The 15,819-nt window shown below is 51.2% G+C and overlaps 7 protein-coding genes across 7 annotated transcripts; 3 read left to right on the top strand and 4 right to left on the bottom strand.

Moving 5' to 3' along the window:
* Positions 1-32: 32 nt before the first annotated feature.
* On the bottom strand, positions 33-1,583 carry BDV14DRAFT_176388 (mitochondrial 37S ribosomal protein uS2m). Its single transcript, XM_073769238.1, has 3 exons — positions 1,320-1,583; positions 1,051-1,251; positions 33-980 (listed from the first exon to the last, which is right to left on the bottom strand). The coding sequence occupies exons 1-3, from the start codon at positions 1,348-1,350 to the stop codon at positions 160-162; spliced, it is 1,053 nt and encodes a 350-aa protein (XP_073626514.1). The 5' UTR covers positions 1,351-1,583; the 3' UTR covers positions 33-159.
* Positions 1,584-2,094: 511 nt separating this feature from the next.
* hel10 (putative high expression lethality protein Hel10) lies at positions 2,095-2,723 on the bottom strand (the record flags this gene model as incomplete). The annotated part of the gene is made up of 2 exons (XM_073773833.1): positions 2,095-2,395; positions 2,458-2,723. The coding sequence occupies 2 exons, from the start codon at positions 2,721-2,723 to the stop codon at positions 2,095-2,097; spliced, it is 567 nt and encodes a 188-aa protein (XP_073626513.1).
* A 1,190-nt stretch (positions 2,724-3,913) lies between these two features.
* BDV14DRAFT_89013 (cytochrome c oxidase assembly protein COX14) lies at positions 3,914-5,415 on the bottom strand. The gene is made up of 2 exons (XM_073777790.1): positions 4,860-5,415; positions 3,914-4,798 (listed from the first exon to the last, which is right to left on the bottom strand). Exons 1-2 carry the CDS (start codon positions 5,203-5,205, stop codon positions 4,299-4,301), a joined length of 846 nt encoding a protein of 281 aa, XP_073626512.1. The 5' UTR covers positions 5,206-5,415; the 3' UTR covers positions 3,914-4,298.
* On the top strand, positions 5,363-6,597 carry BDV14DRAFT_176382 (uncharacterized protein). The gene is made up of 3 exons (XM_073769237.1): positions 5,363-6,062; positions 6,119-6,158; positions 6,209-6,597. The coding sequence occupies exons 1-3, from the start codon at positions 5,596-5,598 to the stop codon at positions 6,518-6,520; spliced, it is 819 nt and encodes a 272-aa protein (XP_073626511.1). The 5' UTR covers positions 5,363-5,595; the 3' UTR covers positions 6,521-6,597.
* Positions 6,598-6,835: 238 nt separating this feature from the next.
* BDV14DRAFT_190838 (putative hexokinase) lies at positions 6,836-8,482 on the bottom strand (the record flags this gene model as incomplete). The annotated part of the gene is made up of 1 exon (XM_073771394.1): positions 6,836-8,482. The coding sequence occupies one exon, from the start codon at positions 8,480-8,482 to the stop codon at positions 6,836-6,838; it is 1,647 nt and encodes a 548-aa protein (XP_073626510.1).
* A 3,642-nt stretch (positions 8,483-12,124) lies between these two features.
* On the top strand, positions 12,125-12,435 carry BDV14DRAFT_201733 (DUF2945 domain-containing protein; the record flags this gene model as incomplete). The annotated part of the gene is made up of 3 exons (XM_073773832.1): positions 12,125-12,151; positions 12,223-12,285; positions 12,358-12,435. 3 exons carry the CDS (start codon positions 12,125-12,127, stop codon positions 12,433-12,435), a joined length of 168 nt encoding a protein of 55 aa, XP_073626509.1.
* Positions 12,436-13,151: 716 nt separating this feature from the next.
* Positions 13,152-14,883, top strand: BDV14DRAFT_209879 (putative lipase; the record flags this gene model as incomplete). The annotated part of the gene is made up of 3 exons (XM_073775761.1): positions 13,152-13,201; positions 13,319-13,526; positions 13,620-14,883. The coding sequence occupies 3 exons, from the start codon at positions 13,152-13,154 to the stop codon at positions 14,589-14,591; spliced, it is 1,230 nt and encodes a 409-aa protein (XP_073626508.1). The 3' UTR covers positions 14,592-14,883.
* Positions 14,884-15,819: the final 936 nt, after the last annotated feature.

Here is a 15,819-nt window from a genome sequence, read left to right as displayed (position 1 = left end):
GCCGGACATGACAGCTTAGTAAAGTAAGACGTGTACCAATAAAATCTGTTAATACAATATAATATCTATACATACATACATACATACATACAAGCCCTAAAATCAAATCCCAGTAAGCAAGCAAGGCACGAACAAGACCAACGAGTAAAGAGAGATCGACTAAGCAGCCTCCTCCTCTTCCTTCGCAAAGTCGTCCGTGCCCTTAGCCGCCTGCTCTTTCCGCTCGGCATCCTGGGCAGCCAGGCTATGCTTCTCCTGCATGATTTTAGCCCTCTCGAGTCTCCTCTTCTGACCTACCTGTCCGGACCGTCCCAGTACACCAGCGATAACACCCACAGCGCGGAGACTGTCATCGTTTGCGGGGATGGGGTAGGTAACTTTGCTCGCGTCGGCGTCTGTATCGATGATTCCGATCGTGGGGATGTTGTTCAGCCCGCACTCGTGCAGGAGAGGCTCGTTCTCGAGCGGGTTAAGACAGACAACGAGGTCCGGCTTAAGAGTAGCCTTTCCAGCAAGCTTGCCCTGTTCCTCAGGCAACTCCTCATCAAACGCGTTAACTACCTTCCTTTCGCAGTGTCCGAGGATCTGCTCGCCGTTCGTCAAGGAACCCGGGATCCACCGCTCAAAGACATGATAACTCTGCGCGAGCTCCGCGGCACGAACAACGATGCGCTTCTGGCCGGGCCTTGTACCGGCAAAGAGAATCAGGCCGCCGTAGAAGGCGACTTGTTCGACGACGCTGGCGGCGCGGCGCAGGTACGCGGCTGTGACGTCTAGCGAGATGATATGGATGCCGTCGCGGATACCGAAGATGTATCGCGAGTTGCGCGGGTTCCAGCGCGAAGTCGAGTGGCCGAGGTGGGTTTGGGAAGCGAGAAGGAGTTCGAGGGTTATGTCTTGAACAGAGGGAGGGTTGCGGATGAGGTCTTCGGGTTCGTAGGCGTTTGTGATGGAACTGCCGAGTTTTTGGAATTGAGAACCTAAGATTGAAGAAGAGAGCGTAAGTCAACTTAATTGCTTATGTGTATGCGGAGACGGGCCTCATCATACGGTGGTTTGTCGGCTTCTGGACTCCTGAGCTTGATCCGGGTGTTATGGCAGGGACGATAGCATCTCCGTTGGAAGCCCGGGAGCCAGGTTCATCAATTGAAGGAAAATCTATCGTGTCAACTCGCGTCGGTGTCTGTGTCTCTGTTGACTGAAATCTTCTCGGGATGTAGACCTGGCGGTTGAGAGCGAGGAGTTGGCGACCTGCAGTTGTCAGCGATTAGCAGGACATTCCATAATCAGTCAAATCTAAAAATTGAAGAGCAACATACTCTGCCGCGCGAACATTTGCCGTACAATCATCTTGTCTGGTGGTTGGGGGTTATTTTGGGTCCGATGGCTTTGCGGAGGAGTTTCGTTTCTTCCGCTCGAACTTTTGATGCTGGCTTGGCACTACGTATTCTGCCTGAGGCATCAGCTACAGGTGTAGCGTCTAGCCCGATTTGTCTACTATAGAATCCGGCTTTCCACCTTTTGACTCTTAACTACCAATCTCATCCAATTTGCAAATGGAATTACATCGATTCAAATATCAGTTGCTCATTTCTGTAAGTCAGCGTACTGACCTTGAGCCTCGCGATCCCTTGTATAGATCTCATGACATGTAATGCTCGTGATCGGTTTAGATTGCTAAGGAGGTCACGGGAAGATTAATCGATCACGCTTTCGAGAGATACTTTCAGTGTCGAGTGGAGTGATCTGAGGAAGCAGTTGGACGGTTATGGACAGTTTTTACATGTTTACAAAGAAGTTGCTACGTTTGTATAGGGGAAAGTCAAGGGTGGGTCAAAAGATCAAATCATTCTTCGATGTAAAGTAACAGCATCGGTATCATGAAATGCACAACAGTATATCACAATGAGACAAAGAAAACCCATAACCAACCATCCTATTCTAACAATCCCAACCGATGAGAGTACAAAGACAAAACAAGGACACAAAGCACATCATGATGATAATCAATCCACAATCATAACCTCATAGCCGTAGGCTGAAAGGAAAGAGACAAGCGGCCGTAATAGACAAAGACGTCAAAAGTCAAGTCACTTATTTCTTGTTGAAGAAGCTGCCAAGGGAGTCGAGCTTCGAGGAATGGCCGGAGTGGTGGGAGCCGCCGTACTGCGATTGCTGATCGCCGTAGTAGCCCTGGCCGTGTCCGTCATGCTTCTTGTCCTTCTTATCCTTCAAGGCGTCTTGGGCGAGACTGCCGACGATGGCACCGCCGATTGTACCAAGGAAGCCGTGGTTGACCTTGTGGCCGGCAAAGGCACCTGCCAGACCACCGGCAACGGCACCGCCGAGACCGCGCTCACCCTCTTGGGCTCCGCCGGGACCTTCCTGTCCGTATCTATGAGGTGTGATGTCAGTGGATGATCTTTGTGGGGTGGTAGAGATGGAAGGCAATCATACTGTTGCTGGCCGTACTGCTGCTGCTGTCCGTACTGGTCCTGGCCGTAGCCCTGCTGGTGGTGCTGCTGTTGGCCGTAGTAGTCGGCGGAACCGCCGCGCTGGCTGTCGTAGGGCTGAGGAGAGTGGGACTGGCCGTACTGTTGCTGGGCGTAGGGGTCCTGGTTGTAGCCTTGCTGAGGGTAGCCACCCTGCTGGGGGTATCCGCCCTGCTGGTAACCGCCCTGGTTGTAGTAACCCTGGTTGTTGTGGTCGTAAGGTCCAGACATTGTGAAGATGTGGTGGAAGTAGTGGAAAGTAGTTTTGGTAGATCGAGTGTTGTTGGAAGAGTAAAAGGATTCTTGATGAAGTAGCAGAAGAGTGTGTGAGTGATGAATGAAAGAGGATACTCTGAGCCGTGGGATCCAGGACCTTTTATAACATAAAGTCAGATGCCTAGCAGCTAGCTGAAGAAAGGACACAAAGGACCCCGCCAACCGCTGAGACAGGACAATCCAGCCGCCGAGAAACCCAAAGAGCCCATGAGATTACGCTCAATTCACAATTCACACCACTAACTTCCGACGAATACAGAGCCGAATACCGTCAGCAAACAGGCGCAGCAGGCATGTCGCCCCGGATTCTGCGGGCGCTCGATCGGTAAGATTGCTAGGCTGCCGTTTTCCCATTACGCAGATGGCGGTGGGGTTCTATGAATCGAATACATCAGTCAATGGGAGGTGGAGTGGCTGAGCCCCCCTCAGTACTGCCGCAGGGCTGAGACTCCCGCCGCTGCACGCTGATTGCGCACGAACTTCGCGACCCAGCCAACTGGAGCCGATTGATCACCACGCAGCCTTCTCAACATGGCAGTTTCACAGAAGATTCCATTTCCTGCAGGATGATGAGGGGATGACAGGATTCGTCTCGCACCATTCCATGCAAGCATGGCTCACTTGCTCATTGTTGTGCGGATGAATCGCGGCGCCGAGTGAGTCTCCATCCAGTTAGGCGCGGGTGACGAAACTGCTCGTGGACTGCGGCGATCCCGGCCAAGCCCATATGATTCCAGCCCCAGCCAGTAGACACTCAGAGTGCTTACCATTCCGAGCATTACGTACATACACGCTGTGCCACCACTCAGCCACCGCAGTGTGGCTTACTGCCATTATCAATCTGCCTACCTACGGACACGGACTCGGATCTCAGAGAAGGAACGGGAGTTCGGAGTGCAGATGACAGATGAACAGCCACGAATGATCCCTATCGACTCAGCTGGAAGCATCTTGCGCTTTCTAATAATATCAGGCAGGCAGTCGGGTTCCTGGCTGCTTCTGTTTTTCGGGATGTGGCTGAGTGGTTCGGTTTCCATTCGGAATTATTGGTCACGAATTTAGAACAAGTTACAGCAGGCAGCGACATTTTATACTTGGAGAAATTGGGCAGTTGCCGAGTTCCGACAGCCTTACAGCCTTACGCAGTGCAAGAAGGGTCTAGTCTAGCTGAGTTTTCTGCAGATTTTCTAAAGACCAAGATGAGAGGCTGTATATGTACATCACATAATGCGGACCCAGTATTAAGTACATAGGTTTGAATATTCAACGAAGACACCAGAGGACGCCAGAACCCGAGTTGGTAAACTACAATGGAGACGAAAAATAAGGGAAGAACACACCCGATGCGATGCAATGATGAGGAGGGAAGTCCGGGGCAACTGAGCAGGCCAATTGAGGAACGGGGTAGTACCTCGAGAGCTCAGCTCAAGAGCTCAGCTCAAGAGCACTCAGGTAGGTGGGGCGCTCGGGCACAATCTATATCTCGAATGTTCAAATATCGTCGCTTTGCTTATCCGATTCAGGCCCCATTCACCGACCGGTAAGCCAGCTCTTCCAGCTCTTCGTTGTCTCCTTGGCGGCTGCCTCTGCGTTGTTGGCCATGGCATCCAGCTGCCCTGGACCGGGGGCGGGAGCGGGGGCAGCGGAGGAACCGGCTGAGCTCAGCTTAGATTCAGCTGCGTTGTTGAGGGCCTCCAGGACCCCAGGCTTATTGCTCTCCACACTGGCGGGGGTCTTCGATGAAGGGGTCTCCTCAGTCTTCAAGCCACCCACCAAGCCACCCAGGAGGTAGGCCTTGGCCCTGTTCCACGGCCGTTGAGCCTTCTCCTCATCTTGCTTTTGCTGCACGATCTCGCCGATCTTTTCCTTCTTCAAGATCTCCAATTGCTCGGTTGTGGCGGTCCCGTTCGTATACGCGACTTGGGCGTCATGCAGCGACTGCACTTCCTTCTCCACCCACAGGGCGCGCTGGCGACGATTGTATAGCGTTAAAGAAACCATCGAGTAGACCGTGAGGACACCGCAGATACCTAGATAGAATGCATCATTAGTCCTCTGGCTACTCCCTAATGCGGAATTCGTGCATCATACCAGACGCGGTAATAAGCGTATAAACCATCGTCTTATGTGCCTTGTTCGCGAACCGCCGCCCAAATTCAACCATGCTGTCCATCTTCGACGTCGACTGCGCTAACCGGGCTGCCCGTGCCTGTGCTCGCAGCCGCTCAACCTTTTCCCTGGGCGTCTCCTGTCCGTTCCCTGTTGGCCCGGCGCCGTTGCCGTTGCCGTTGCCACTGCTGCCATTACCAGTGCTCTGTGTCTTTGTTCCATCCTTAGCCATGAACCCGGGGAGCTTGTAAGGTGTCGCGTTAGGCTTCGAGCTGGCGTAGGGCCCTGTGGCCGTGAAGCGGGTTGCGTCTGCGGCGGACCGGGACATGGTGGTACGATGTTGTTTCGGGGTCGCGGAAGAGAGGGGAGAGGGGAGCGAGGAGAGAAGAAAATGAGTAAAGGCGATGAGAGAAGCCCAATTAAGTCTATAGCTTGAAATCGAGCATCAGAAGAAGAGAGATAAATTGCTTGGCTGGCTGGGGTGCAGCGTGATGACGGCTGTGATGGTGAGTCCTTGAACCGGGAAATTTTCAGCCAAGGCTGTGTTTCGTTGGATCGACTGATGCGATGACCGCCGCGTCCTTCCACGGGTTAGTTTGCCAAGACTCCACACTATCAACTACACCACACCATCTACATCTACGTTCTACAGCAATTTACTTGGTCTGTGTATTTCGAGACATATAATTCGTATATTAAATGATTTCCAAAGAATACAATGTCTCAAGACAACGCACCCGACCTCAACGCCATCCTGAGAACTCTCTCCGCATTCTCCAATCAAACAGCCTCCAACCAGTCGCAACAACAGCCAGGACTCTCATACAACCCCAACAATGAGGACAATTACGAGCCTCCAGAGGCTCACCCTCAAATACTAGCCCAGATTCAGCCTCAGCCTCAACCCCAATCTCAACCCCAAGCACCAAAACTATCCAACAGAACTCACCCTCAACCTTTAACCCAAGACCAGCCCAAACAACCCTCAGCAAACATAACAACCTGGCCGGCCGCACTAAAACAAGTAATGCGCACCGTCGCCACAAACGAAGAAATCCAGCGGCGCATCCGACACCTCATTAGACGGCAGCACGAGCACGAGCGGCAATGGTGGAAGGGCCGGCAGGCGCTGCTGGAGAAGCAAAGCGCCAGGAAGGAGAAGAAGAGGGAACTCGATGAGGTTTTGTATGTTGCTTCCCCGTTTCCCGTCTGTTTGATGTGTGTGTGCTGATTGGGTATAGACGGAAAGTTGGCGCGCCTGTAGACGAGAAAGATGTTTCTGTATGCCGCCCGACTTCCTATTTACCAGACTCACAGCTAACAATGAACAGACAGCAGCAGAAGACCAGGCAGAAATCACAAACTACGACGCAAAGGTTTACCGTGCTTCGCGGCAGATGGCTGACGCCATGCTTGCGGAACTCAAGGCGCTGGACGTGCCGTTCTTCTGTACTAGTAGGAGTCTTGTTACCTCTGAAGGAGACGGGGTGGATAAGGCGGGTTTCCCTAATGCTGCTGGTCGTTCCGGGGACACGGGTATACCGACGGCTATGCCGGAGAAGCAGGGGAGGTTGTCGGTGGATGAGCTGGTGATTTTGCAGAAAAGGATGTTGGAATTGTTGCGGGATCTTTGTCGGGAGTAGCGAGTTTTACTTTACTCACGGCAGACAAAGACTCACCGTTTTTGTGAATACCAAAATCGTAATATGCAATAGTGGCTTCAATTTCATGCTAAATATGATTACCATTATGTACACCTTCTATTCCTATTGCCTAGGCTGAGAACAAGCCCCTAGCTAAACTCGTATATGCAATCAAGCAGACTGAAAATGAAAATGACGATGAGCCCTGAAACACCTCGCGATGAATGACATACATGAATAGAAACATGAAAAATAACCAGCTCAGATGATATCAACACCGTTTAATGCAAATGTTTGTCTCATAGACAAGGCGCCTCACAGAAGCACCTGGTCGGATTTCTTTTCAGCCACAGCGACGGCAACGGCAACTGCCGCGCCAAAGATGGCACTTTCTGGTGCAGGCTCTAGACGGATGCATGGAACACCATCCGAGACCTGCAATCCTTGGGAGGTGTTGGTCTCCTGAGTAAGCTGGTTAAGGTATGTTTGGCAGCGGTCTCTGAAGCCAGGATATTTGTTGATGACACTGCCATCGCATGCGATTGACAGACAGTTGTCATTTTCTGTAATAGTCACTTCGCTGGGGCCTTTAGCCGACGGCGAGGGAGGAGAGTTGGGAGATTCGGCTTCGTTACGCAAACACCACATGCTGTGGATGGCCGTCGCAAGGTATCCAGCTGCGCGCCTGGAGACGGTTTGGCAGACACGGAGGAGGAATTGGAGATCTTCAGGGGAAGGCGGACTGGCAAAGTTGTGCTCCTTCTGGAGAAGTGTGGCTGAGGCTGTAAGAAGAGGTGATGAGTCGGCCTCGATAAAAGCAACAATGCTAGTGTCAAAAGAATAAGCATCTCGCATAGAGTGGGGAAGTTCTCCTCCGAAAAGACCCGCAGCCTCGGAGGCTTCGGTGATGATTAGTCGAACAATCTCTCCAAGGTAGCGGCCTGTCGCCATGTACTCGAGTGGTTGGTAGTCAGGTCTGAGGTGGGTGCGGTTGAGGATGTCGTCCCATCGGGTCATCGGCAAGACTCCGCCGCCGAACATGCTCATCTCACTGTTGATGATGACATGCTTAGCATAGTCAAACCAGCCGGCCGGTCTGACGCCAAATTTGCCGAGCCCAATAGCATGCACAGGAAAGTGAATCGCAACATTGGTGCCGGTACCGAGAATAAGCGACATGCGAGTGGCAGGGTCGGCGTAGGCTCGCGAGAGCAGCGTAGCAGAGCTGTCGTTTACAATCGCATCAACCTTGACGTTGAGGTTGCGCTTTTGACATGACTGGACAATGAGACCTCCTAGTTCCTGACCGACTGTTCCCATAGAGCATAGAAAACCTTTACCCATATGGATAACCAGCCCACTGTTGATAGAGGTCTGCTCAATCGGGAAAGACCATGATAGTCCCATGGAAAGGGGAGCGTCCTCACGTCCATAGCTCGTTCCGACCTCCCGGAGCATTTCCTCAATCTTTCCGGCCATCCAGTCAAAGAACAACGTACCCTCCAACAACTTCACCTCGTTGTCAATTGGTGAAGAGGACACACGAAGGACTTCCATCTCTCCTTTGCCGCGCAGCTCGATCAGAGCGACACGCATCGTTGAACCACCAACATCAAGAGCCAAGAATGTACCTTGCTCCAGACCAGAAGGCAGCGCAATGTTGTAAGACGGCAGCATATTAATCGGGCTTGAGTCTAGACCTGTCCTGAATTGCTCGCGAATGTCCTCTGACATTGTAAGCATGTTTCGTACAGTCAAAGGTTTCGTGAAGACGCGCTCGATCTCGTCGGCAAAGACATCGAGGGCCTTTCGACGCCAGAGAGCTGAATGCGAAGACTTTCGTCCACTACGCGAAGGGTCGCGGAACAGTGATGGGAATTGCAGCATCGTCTCCAGGGCGGCGACAATGTTGGAGAAGAGTTCCTGCATTCTATGCAGGACTTTGGATAGAGGGCTTGACATGGTGAGTATGGATTGCTGACTAGGAATTTCCCCAATCGGAGTCAAAATAGGGCGCCGATCAATGTTAGGTTATGCAGGTGAGCAGTGGCCGAAAGATAGTTGATATAAGCTTATCGATGCAGGTGGGATGATTTAGCAAGCCATGAGGACGGGTAGCGGAGTATTAAAGACGCTGAAGATCCAGGACACAAGAATATTGTGAATGGACCAGGTGGACAGCGAGTTCACTCGGATGCTGGGATTAAAGTAGCAGCGCTTGTCTGAGACCCAGGGTAACACTGACACCACTGAGGGTCGAGGGTTTGCCGGCAGTGGGACTTGGTGAAGGCACCGGCAAGGTGGTGGGACTCGGCGGACGGAGTATGAATCGAAACAACAAGGGAACAAGGGCGATAGATAGAGTGACTTGCAGAATAATGACTGACGCTGGTAGAGTGGCAGTCGGCTAGACCAGAGTGTCGTTGGGACCTGCCGAAAAGGGCTGACAACAAGATCTGATAGTGGCTAGAGTGGATGCGGTTCGCCGTGCGGCGTGGTAGCAGGGAGTCGTAGTATTAGTAGTCGTATTGCTCGACGAATGTTCTAGGTTGACCCTGGAATGTTTGTCGTATGAAGTCTGCAGGCTTGGTGGTGCAACAGGTATGGATCAACATCCAACGCGTGTCATTCTTGGACACTGGTGAAGATTGGACAGCAGCAGAATCCGGAGAAGGAATCTCGTGGGGAAAAAAAGAATAAGAGGCAGAGAAGCAGATCGGGGAGAGAGGAATTCATCCCTCCATTCTCAAGCAACACTGGTGAATCTGGGAGCGATATCGGTCAGGTACGGTAAATACCGAGCGCAAGAATGGATTGGTGGAGACTGTTGCGCTGCGACCTCACCACTGGAACTGAATAATAACCATGCAGCTTGCTTCACTGTTTTCGAGGTAGGAGCTTATCACGGACTCAACTTGCAGTCTGTTCAGTTGCCAGTTGCCACCAGGATTCTCCAATTTCCCCAAATTCACCACTGGGCCTAAATCCTCGCCATCGCACTCCTTCCAGCGAAACTCGAGCCTCACAATGCAATCACGCGGCAGTGGGCCTTTTCCTGATGGACCATCAGAGTTGCATTGATAATTACTGAGATTTACATCAAAGTTTCACGGAGCGCACTCTGTTCGACGGCGAAGGGACAGAATTACGGTTTGCGGTGTGTTCCGTATTGTGGTTTCCGCCGATCTGGCGAGTCAGCCTGGGGCCCAATCAGCCAACGGCTCCTTTAATAGAACTTGGCTTTCTTGGGGTGACTCGGGAGGATAGAGCGAGCATGGTTCCTCATCCTCTCACAATAGTGGTCAGGTGTCTGGGATTATTCCTGGAGCTTACCAGTGAATGCTGTCAACAGGCCCATACTAGATTACTCTTACTACTAGATTAATGGGAGAGTACATATGTGACGGTGGCGGGTGCAACGGTGGTAGTCGGCCTAATCACAATAGCGGGAACTGTTACACCCGGCCGACCACGCCCAGACCTTTGATTCCTATCACCACAACTCAACCACTTTATCAACGCCATGCCTCCCTGTGGCTACCATCCTCTCCTGCACTCTGCACCCTGCACCAGAGCGCTTACCTACCCCTCACCCTTCATTCCACACCCCTTGGCGCGCGTCGCTTGCAATATAACCACGCGACTTCCTGACCAGCCATCAACTCTCAAGACTCACTGTAGCATCCGGACGCGGAGCCCGCTTTGCGCCGAGTTGCACGCCCCTCTCACAGTGTATGATCTTCTTGCCGTCAAATCAAGATCGAGTTCGCCAATCTGTTGGAGATGTCGAGCCCATGTGTCGAAAGTTTCCATGCGTTCCAGTAGCCTCAGACATTCCTCTTATGTCTTTAACAGCATGCTGATCTCATGCAGAGTATTCTCGGGACTCCAACTCTGCTGTGCGAGGGTGTAGGAGTAGTATTGACTGCTACTCCCCGCTTCAGTTTCGGCCAGGATACTCTTTAATCGTGGCACAAACACAAGAAGGCATTTCCATCTAGTAGATCGCGCATTATTCTTTCTCAGCCTCGTAGTCATCCAAGCGCAACCATATAAATGAGAAAGGAATACGGTCCTGTTAGTGTAACCCTTATACTTCGTGGCTTCTCGTTTATACGGATGAAAGCCGCGGGCATGGCAGAAGGTTTGAGATCCAGCAACAGCCATGGCGCTTGGTCACTCGGCTTTATCTTCCGTGCCAACAGCTATCCATCCATCAGAGCGACGCCGAAAGATGCTGCTGCAGGCTCACTGACCCGAGGCAATCTGCGTTTCCCAAAATAGCCCGCTAAATGGTCCTGCGTTGCATATACCTGGCCCAGCACCGGAAAGGTGTTTTAGAGAACATCTGCGAGATCGTTGCCAATGGTTTCCGAGAGCAGGGGCCTTCGTAGACGCCACGAACAGGCACTTAGAAGTATACCAAGGATAATCGAATGTGCTCCTATCAATGCCGCGCCGGCTGCGCATCCCGTTGCATAGGAACCAAAGCGATGGATGGCAGCGCGGCAACGGCGGACGCACTTTTGTTATTTCTTGCGAAGGACTTGTAGTACTCCAGCAGGGCAACTCAGTGATGAGACTGCCTTGAAAGGCGAGGGTTGGGCTCTCACAGGGACCTCATCACAAGTCTGATCTGGGGTTTAGCTTGCTATGCTATCAGACAGTAGAGAGTGAACATTATACGTACAACACTGGGCGGTCCATTGCTCATAGGACCTTGATCGTATAAGTCACAAGTAACTAAGCTACACACGTACCTAAGTCATATCGTCGAGCATGCAGCTTCCATGATCAGATCGAATTCGTCGGAAGCCCGGGCCCGGCTTAAAGTCACTCCAGTCAGGTTTTCAAGTAAGGTGGAAAGAAACACTCAGCGGTGTGCTTGCTGCGAGCTGCTAAAGATGTTTCTGAATGGCCTGGTGGCGTTGATGGCTGTAGGTAGTCCTGGGCAACGCATACGTAAAAATCTAGATGCTGTCGGAAAAGTTCTCATCAAGTGATATTGGTAATGACATTGATTAATGCTTGCGGTAGTGGTTCGACGTTGTTCAAGAAGAATAGTTGATGGTAGAGTGGAAGTTGATACCGTCTTCGCTCCTGCTCAAGACTCCGCGTGTGCATGGCCTAGTAACTGTAGGTACTAGTAGAAACCAATAGGCTTACCGGACTGAAACAGACTCATACTAGTAGATTTCTCCATACTAGATACCTTAACAAATCGAGGTTATATGACAACCTATCAACTTCCATTGACAGGTAAGGTAGTATACCTACCAAACATCCGCACTTTCCTATCCACAACTCCCTTTGTACTCGGAAGCTTCGCACCGTCGATTCAAAGACTAGTCATCAGTCATTGGTAACCAAAAACCGCCATAGCGATGGAAGGGAGACATTGGCCAAGTATGGGATGTATTGCTGTGACGGCCAAGTGACATCACTCTCGACCTGTGGCTGCTAATACAGTGAACTCAACCATCAGTTCTACAACATCCACCAGTAGCTATTCATTAGCCATTAGAGGATCAAACCAAGATATCAACATCAAAAGTCCAAGACAAGAATAGTCAAGAAATCAAAGAGGGAGACTACGTCTTCAGAATGCGTGGGGGCTCCCATCAGGGAGAGGTATACCTATCCTACCTACCTTATACATTGAAGTAGACCTGGCCTTTCCATACTAAAGCCCGTACCACCAGGTCGAAAGGATCGTTACCAGCGAAGCAGACGCGGAGAAGGAAGATGTCAAGAACCCTCCTAAGGTATGAGACTGCCTACTCGCCTGTCAGCAGCAGGTCTGTTGTATGCATAGAACCGTTAAGCTAATCTTTCAGGTAATCTTCAACGACCAACATGGACATCGAGTCGCGCATAATCTGGGAACGTTGGAGAAGACGCAACCAGATGAGTAGATAGCTAACTGGCCGGCTGAAGCTTGAATGATCACTTCGCTTTTTGGTCTTGATTAGTGTGCCGCTGTCGATTACTGTACCAACATATAGATTTATGTCCTCAGTGTAAATTGTTCAAAGTTTGGAACATGCTCTATCGCGCTTCCAGAGCTCGGGCAGGAAACCGAGGGCGACCCCAGCCCGGGCCATCATTCCTTGGTAGTTTGTCCGACCAACCTGGGCCTTATACAGAGTAGCTTCGAATCAGAAGACGTGATCGAACATATCCCCGCATTCTACTTGCAGTTTCCCTTCCCCGTGATGATCATGACAGGAATATTACGCTAAAACCCCGTTTACTGTACCATTTGTCGATCGTGAGTCCGTGACTTGAAGAGAACAGCAAAGCGTGCGGGGTTGTCGCTGACCGTCCCTCGCTGCATAGACAATGAAGACTTGTAGTATTGCTGATGAAGTAGCTCAGTTCGGAAAATACATGCGGTACTCAGAAGGCGCTCCCACGAGGCAGAAGAGTGTCGTCAGTGCTCCAGAATTGAAAGTGACCTTAAGGGCCAGGTTCCTGATTTCAAACAGTGTTTCCTGGTTTAAAATGTAGCTAGTCATGCTGATTGGTTAATGCTGGCTGGCGTACCAAATTTTGATGCCCACAAGGACTATTTGTAGATCTTAAATTTGGATGCTCCATGCAGAATCCTGATTTTTCGACGCTGCGCACAATGGTTATAATGTCCGGGCTTCCCATGCCCGGGCCAATTCCTGGTCTACAGTACCACGTTGCCGGCTTCATGCTGAGGGCCACTGCAGGATTCAGAGCAGTTTTGGCGCACGCTTTCGTCATTTCAGCCGTTTCAGCCGCGGCAATATCAGCCCAAAATGGAAACAGGGACCTTGTTTCGATATTAGCGCAAGCTGCGAATGACCCTCTGGTAACGGAGCATCCGTCAGTTGACCACGGCCTATTGTCCGGCATTGCTGCGCTGTTGTCGATTGATATCACGACAGGAAAACCCGGCCAGGACCAATGTGTGGAAGATGCGTGGAACACAGTTCAGGATGCGAAAGCTGGAAAGACCAACCCACTCGACATGGCTGTCGGCCTCGCGAAGTTGGAAGCCATACCCGCGGACATTCTGAACCTCCTGAACGGATACGCCGATTTCGAATTGAACAGCGTCGATAATTAGAATACCCCTGCTGGGTCCTCTATATATCCCAAGTCGAAGGAGGACGCACCGTATTCGGTTGAGGAAGACGACCTCCGAGCAGCCATATATATCCCAGAGTCTTTCCAGTACGGCAAGAACAGGAAGAAGCCGGTGATACTAGTGCTGGGAACTGCAGTTCCAGCAGGTTTGACATATTATTTCAGCTTCGGCAGATTGGCGGAGGTTGTTCCTGAGGCGGATGTGGTCTGGGTAAATATCCCAAGTACTTCCTCAGAAGATGTTGCAGTGACTTCGGAATACATCGCCTATGCAACCAACTATATCTCTGCTGTGAGCGAGTCTAATGTTGCTATTATTGCTTGGTCACAAGGCAATCTCAACACACAATGGTCGTTCAAGTATTGGCCATCGACAAGGGATGTGGTGTACAACTACATCGCCATCAGCCCTGATTATCATGGTACAGTTCTTGCGGATGCGATTTGCCCACTGCTCACCGGAATCTTCTGCCCGCCTGCCTTTTTCCAGCAGAGGTACGAGACGGATTTCATCGAGGCCTTGAGAGCGGATGGAGGAGGCTCTGCGTATGTGCCAACAACCACAGTCTACTCTACCTTTGACGAGATTGTGCAGCCCCAGAGTGGTCCGAATGCTTCGGCGATACTCGACGATAATGGGAAAGTTGGCGTATCCAACAATCATGCGCAGACTGTTTGCGCTAATCAGCCTGCTGGCGGTCTTTACACGCACGAAGGGATGCTGTACAATCCTCTGACCTGGGCTTTAGCCGCGGATGCACTTCGTCATGGAGGCCCTGGGAATGTTTCGCGAATTGACACAAAGGAAGTGTGTGCAGATGTGCTTGCGCCGCAGCTTGGCCCAGATGATCTTTTAGGATCAGAAGGACTTATCTTGGTTGCTGTTGCAGAGAGTCTCGCGTATGCCCCGAAGCCCCTGAAGGAGCCGCCTGTCGCTAGCTATGCTCTGTAGTTCGCAGTGAGCAGTTCGCACGGTCGCAAAGTTTTGCCAAGAATTAGATTTAGTCAATGGTTTTTCGATAATGAGTGGGACGCAGGTGTTTAAGATGAGATTAACTATGAGAAATAAAACACAGCGAATGGCAGTTTGTCTACCAACAGATCGAATCGAATTCCTAGTGCCTAGGATGAGCTTGAATGCGATATGCTCGTGGGGTGGATCGGTTCGTCATGTAGGGCTGTGATGTCGCAATCTTGAGATCTTCATGTCAAGACTTAAATATCACGTCGCTCTAAGACTGAAGAACTCTGGCAGTTGACATTGTGAAAGAAGGTTGTCCATCACGTGGCCAGTCAACCTTCCTCAGCTCCTTCCTGGCCATCCCGCCATCCCTATCCTCTTCCCCTGAACTTCGGCTCCCGCTTCTGAAACAGCTGGATGTTTGATTGCACGATGATCAGGAAAATGCAAAACGACGTTCATGCAACCCCGGGTTACCGACCCTGCCCCTCCACAATTTGTCTCGGAGTTGGGTCTGGATCGCATTGAGTGCAGCATGCATAACGAGACGGGTCGGCAGGCCAGATGCCTATTTCGACTTTGCCAGCAGTCGGCTTCAAGACAGAGTGTCGAGTCATGCCAAGCAATAATCAATTGAATTGCTACAATCCTGATTGATTCAACTACCCCTGATCCATGGGCTGAACTTCGTTAGTTCATTAACTGTAGGGCGGTCATTTGCCGACCAACGATAACGCCCCAGGCGGCACGGTTCGCTTCGTATATTGTGGACATGTCCACGAGGCCTTCTTCAACATCACAGGCGCTTCAATGTTGCATACGAATCTCGACCCACGACCTTAGTCTATACGAGAACTCTCGGTTTCAGGAGTTGAAAACTCTGGGTCGATCGACAAGCCAAGCGCACAGAAGAGTTTATCAGACTATACCGCTTGATCCTCTGTCAATAATATGACTTCCTATCTTTCGTGCCTATGCGGCAGCGAGAAAGATGTTGTAAATGGCCCCAACCCAGTAGCAATCGCGAGGCTAAGCTTGGGGATTGCGCGTCTGAGGCAGCCGGCCGCCACCGGATAACACCAATAACCGCAATTTTCTAGACTTTGCCCTACGACTGAGGATGTCAAAATTGGACTTGTCAGCTCCACCCAGGATGCTGCCAAGACAGTCCGCCCCATTCGATCGTCAGCATCCATATCAGCGCTTGCGTTGTCACTGG

The sequence above is a fragment of the Aspergillus stella-maris genome, assembly GCF_047715825.1.
Source record: "Aspergillus stella-maris strain CBS 113639 unplaced genomic scaffold BDV14scaffold_40, whole genome shotgun sequence".
Classification (NCBI taxonomy): domain Eukaryota; kingdom Fungi; phylum Ascomycota; class Eurotiomycetes; order Eurotiales; family Aspergillaceae; genus Aspergillus; species Aspergillus stella-maris.
The sequence above is the reverse complement of the archived record's forward strand: the minus strand, read 5'-3'. Positions and strand labels throughout refer to the sequence as shown.

Excerpts from the sequence above, each read along its gene's own strand:
- BDV14DRAFT_176388 (XM_073769238.1), bottom strand. The coding sequence starts at position 1,350 with ATGATTGTACGGCAAATGTTCGCGCGGCAGA. Across the intron at positions 1,252-1,319 it reads GCAAATGTTCGCGCGGCAGA|GTCGCCAACTCCTCGCTCTC; the intron begins GTATGTTGCTCT and ends TGACAACTGCAG. Across the intron at positions 981-1,050 it reads CCAGAAGCCGACAAACCACC|GTTCTCAATTCCAAAAACTC; the intron begins GTATGATGAGGC and ends CTTCAATCTTAG.
- BDV14DRAFT_89013 (XM_073777790.1), bottom strand. The coding sequence starts at position 5,205 with ATGTCCCGGTCCGCCGCAGACGCAACCCGCTTCACGGCCACAGGGCCC. Across the intron at positions 4,799-4,859 it reads TACGCTTATTACCGCGTCTG|GTATCTGCGGTGTCCTCACG; the intron begins GTATGATGCACG and ends CATTCTATCTAG.
- BDV14DRAFT_176382 (XM_073769237.1), top strand. The coding sequence starts at position 5,596 with ATGTCTCAAGACAACGCACCCGACCTCAACGCCATCCTGAGAACTCTC. Across the intron at positions 6,063-6,118 it reads AGGGAACTCGATGAGGTTTT|ACGGAAAGTTGGCGCGCCTG; the intron begins GTATGTTGCTTC and ends GATTGGGTATAG. Across the intron at positions 6,159-6,208 it reads TAGACGAGAAAGATGTTTCT|ACAGCAGCAGAAGACCAGGC; the intron begins GTATGCCGCCCG and ends AACAATGAACAG.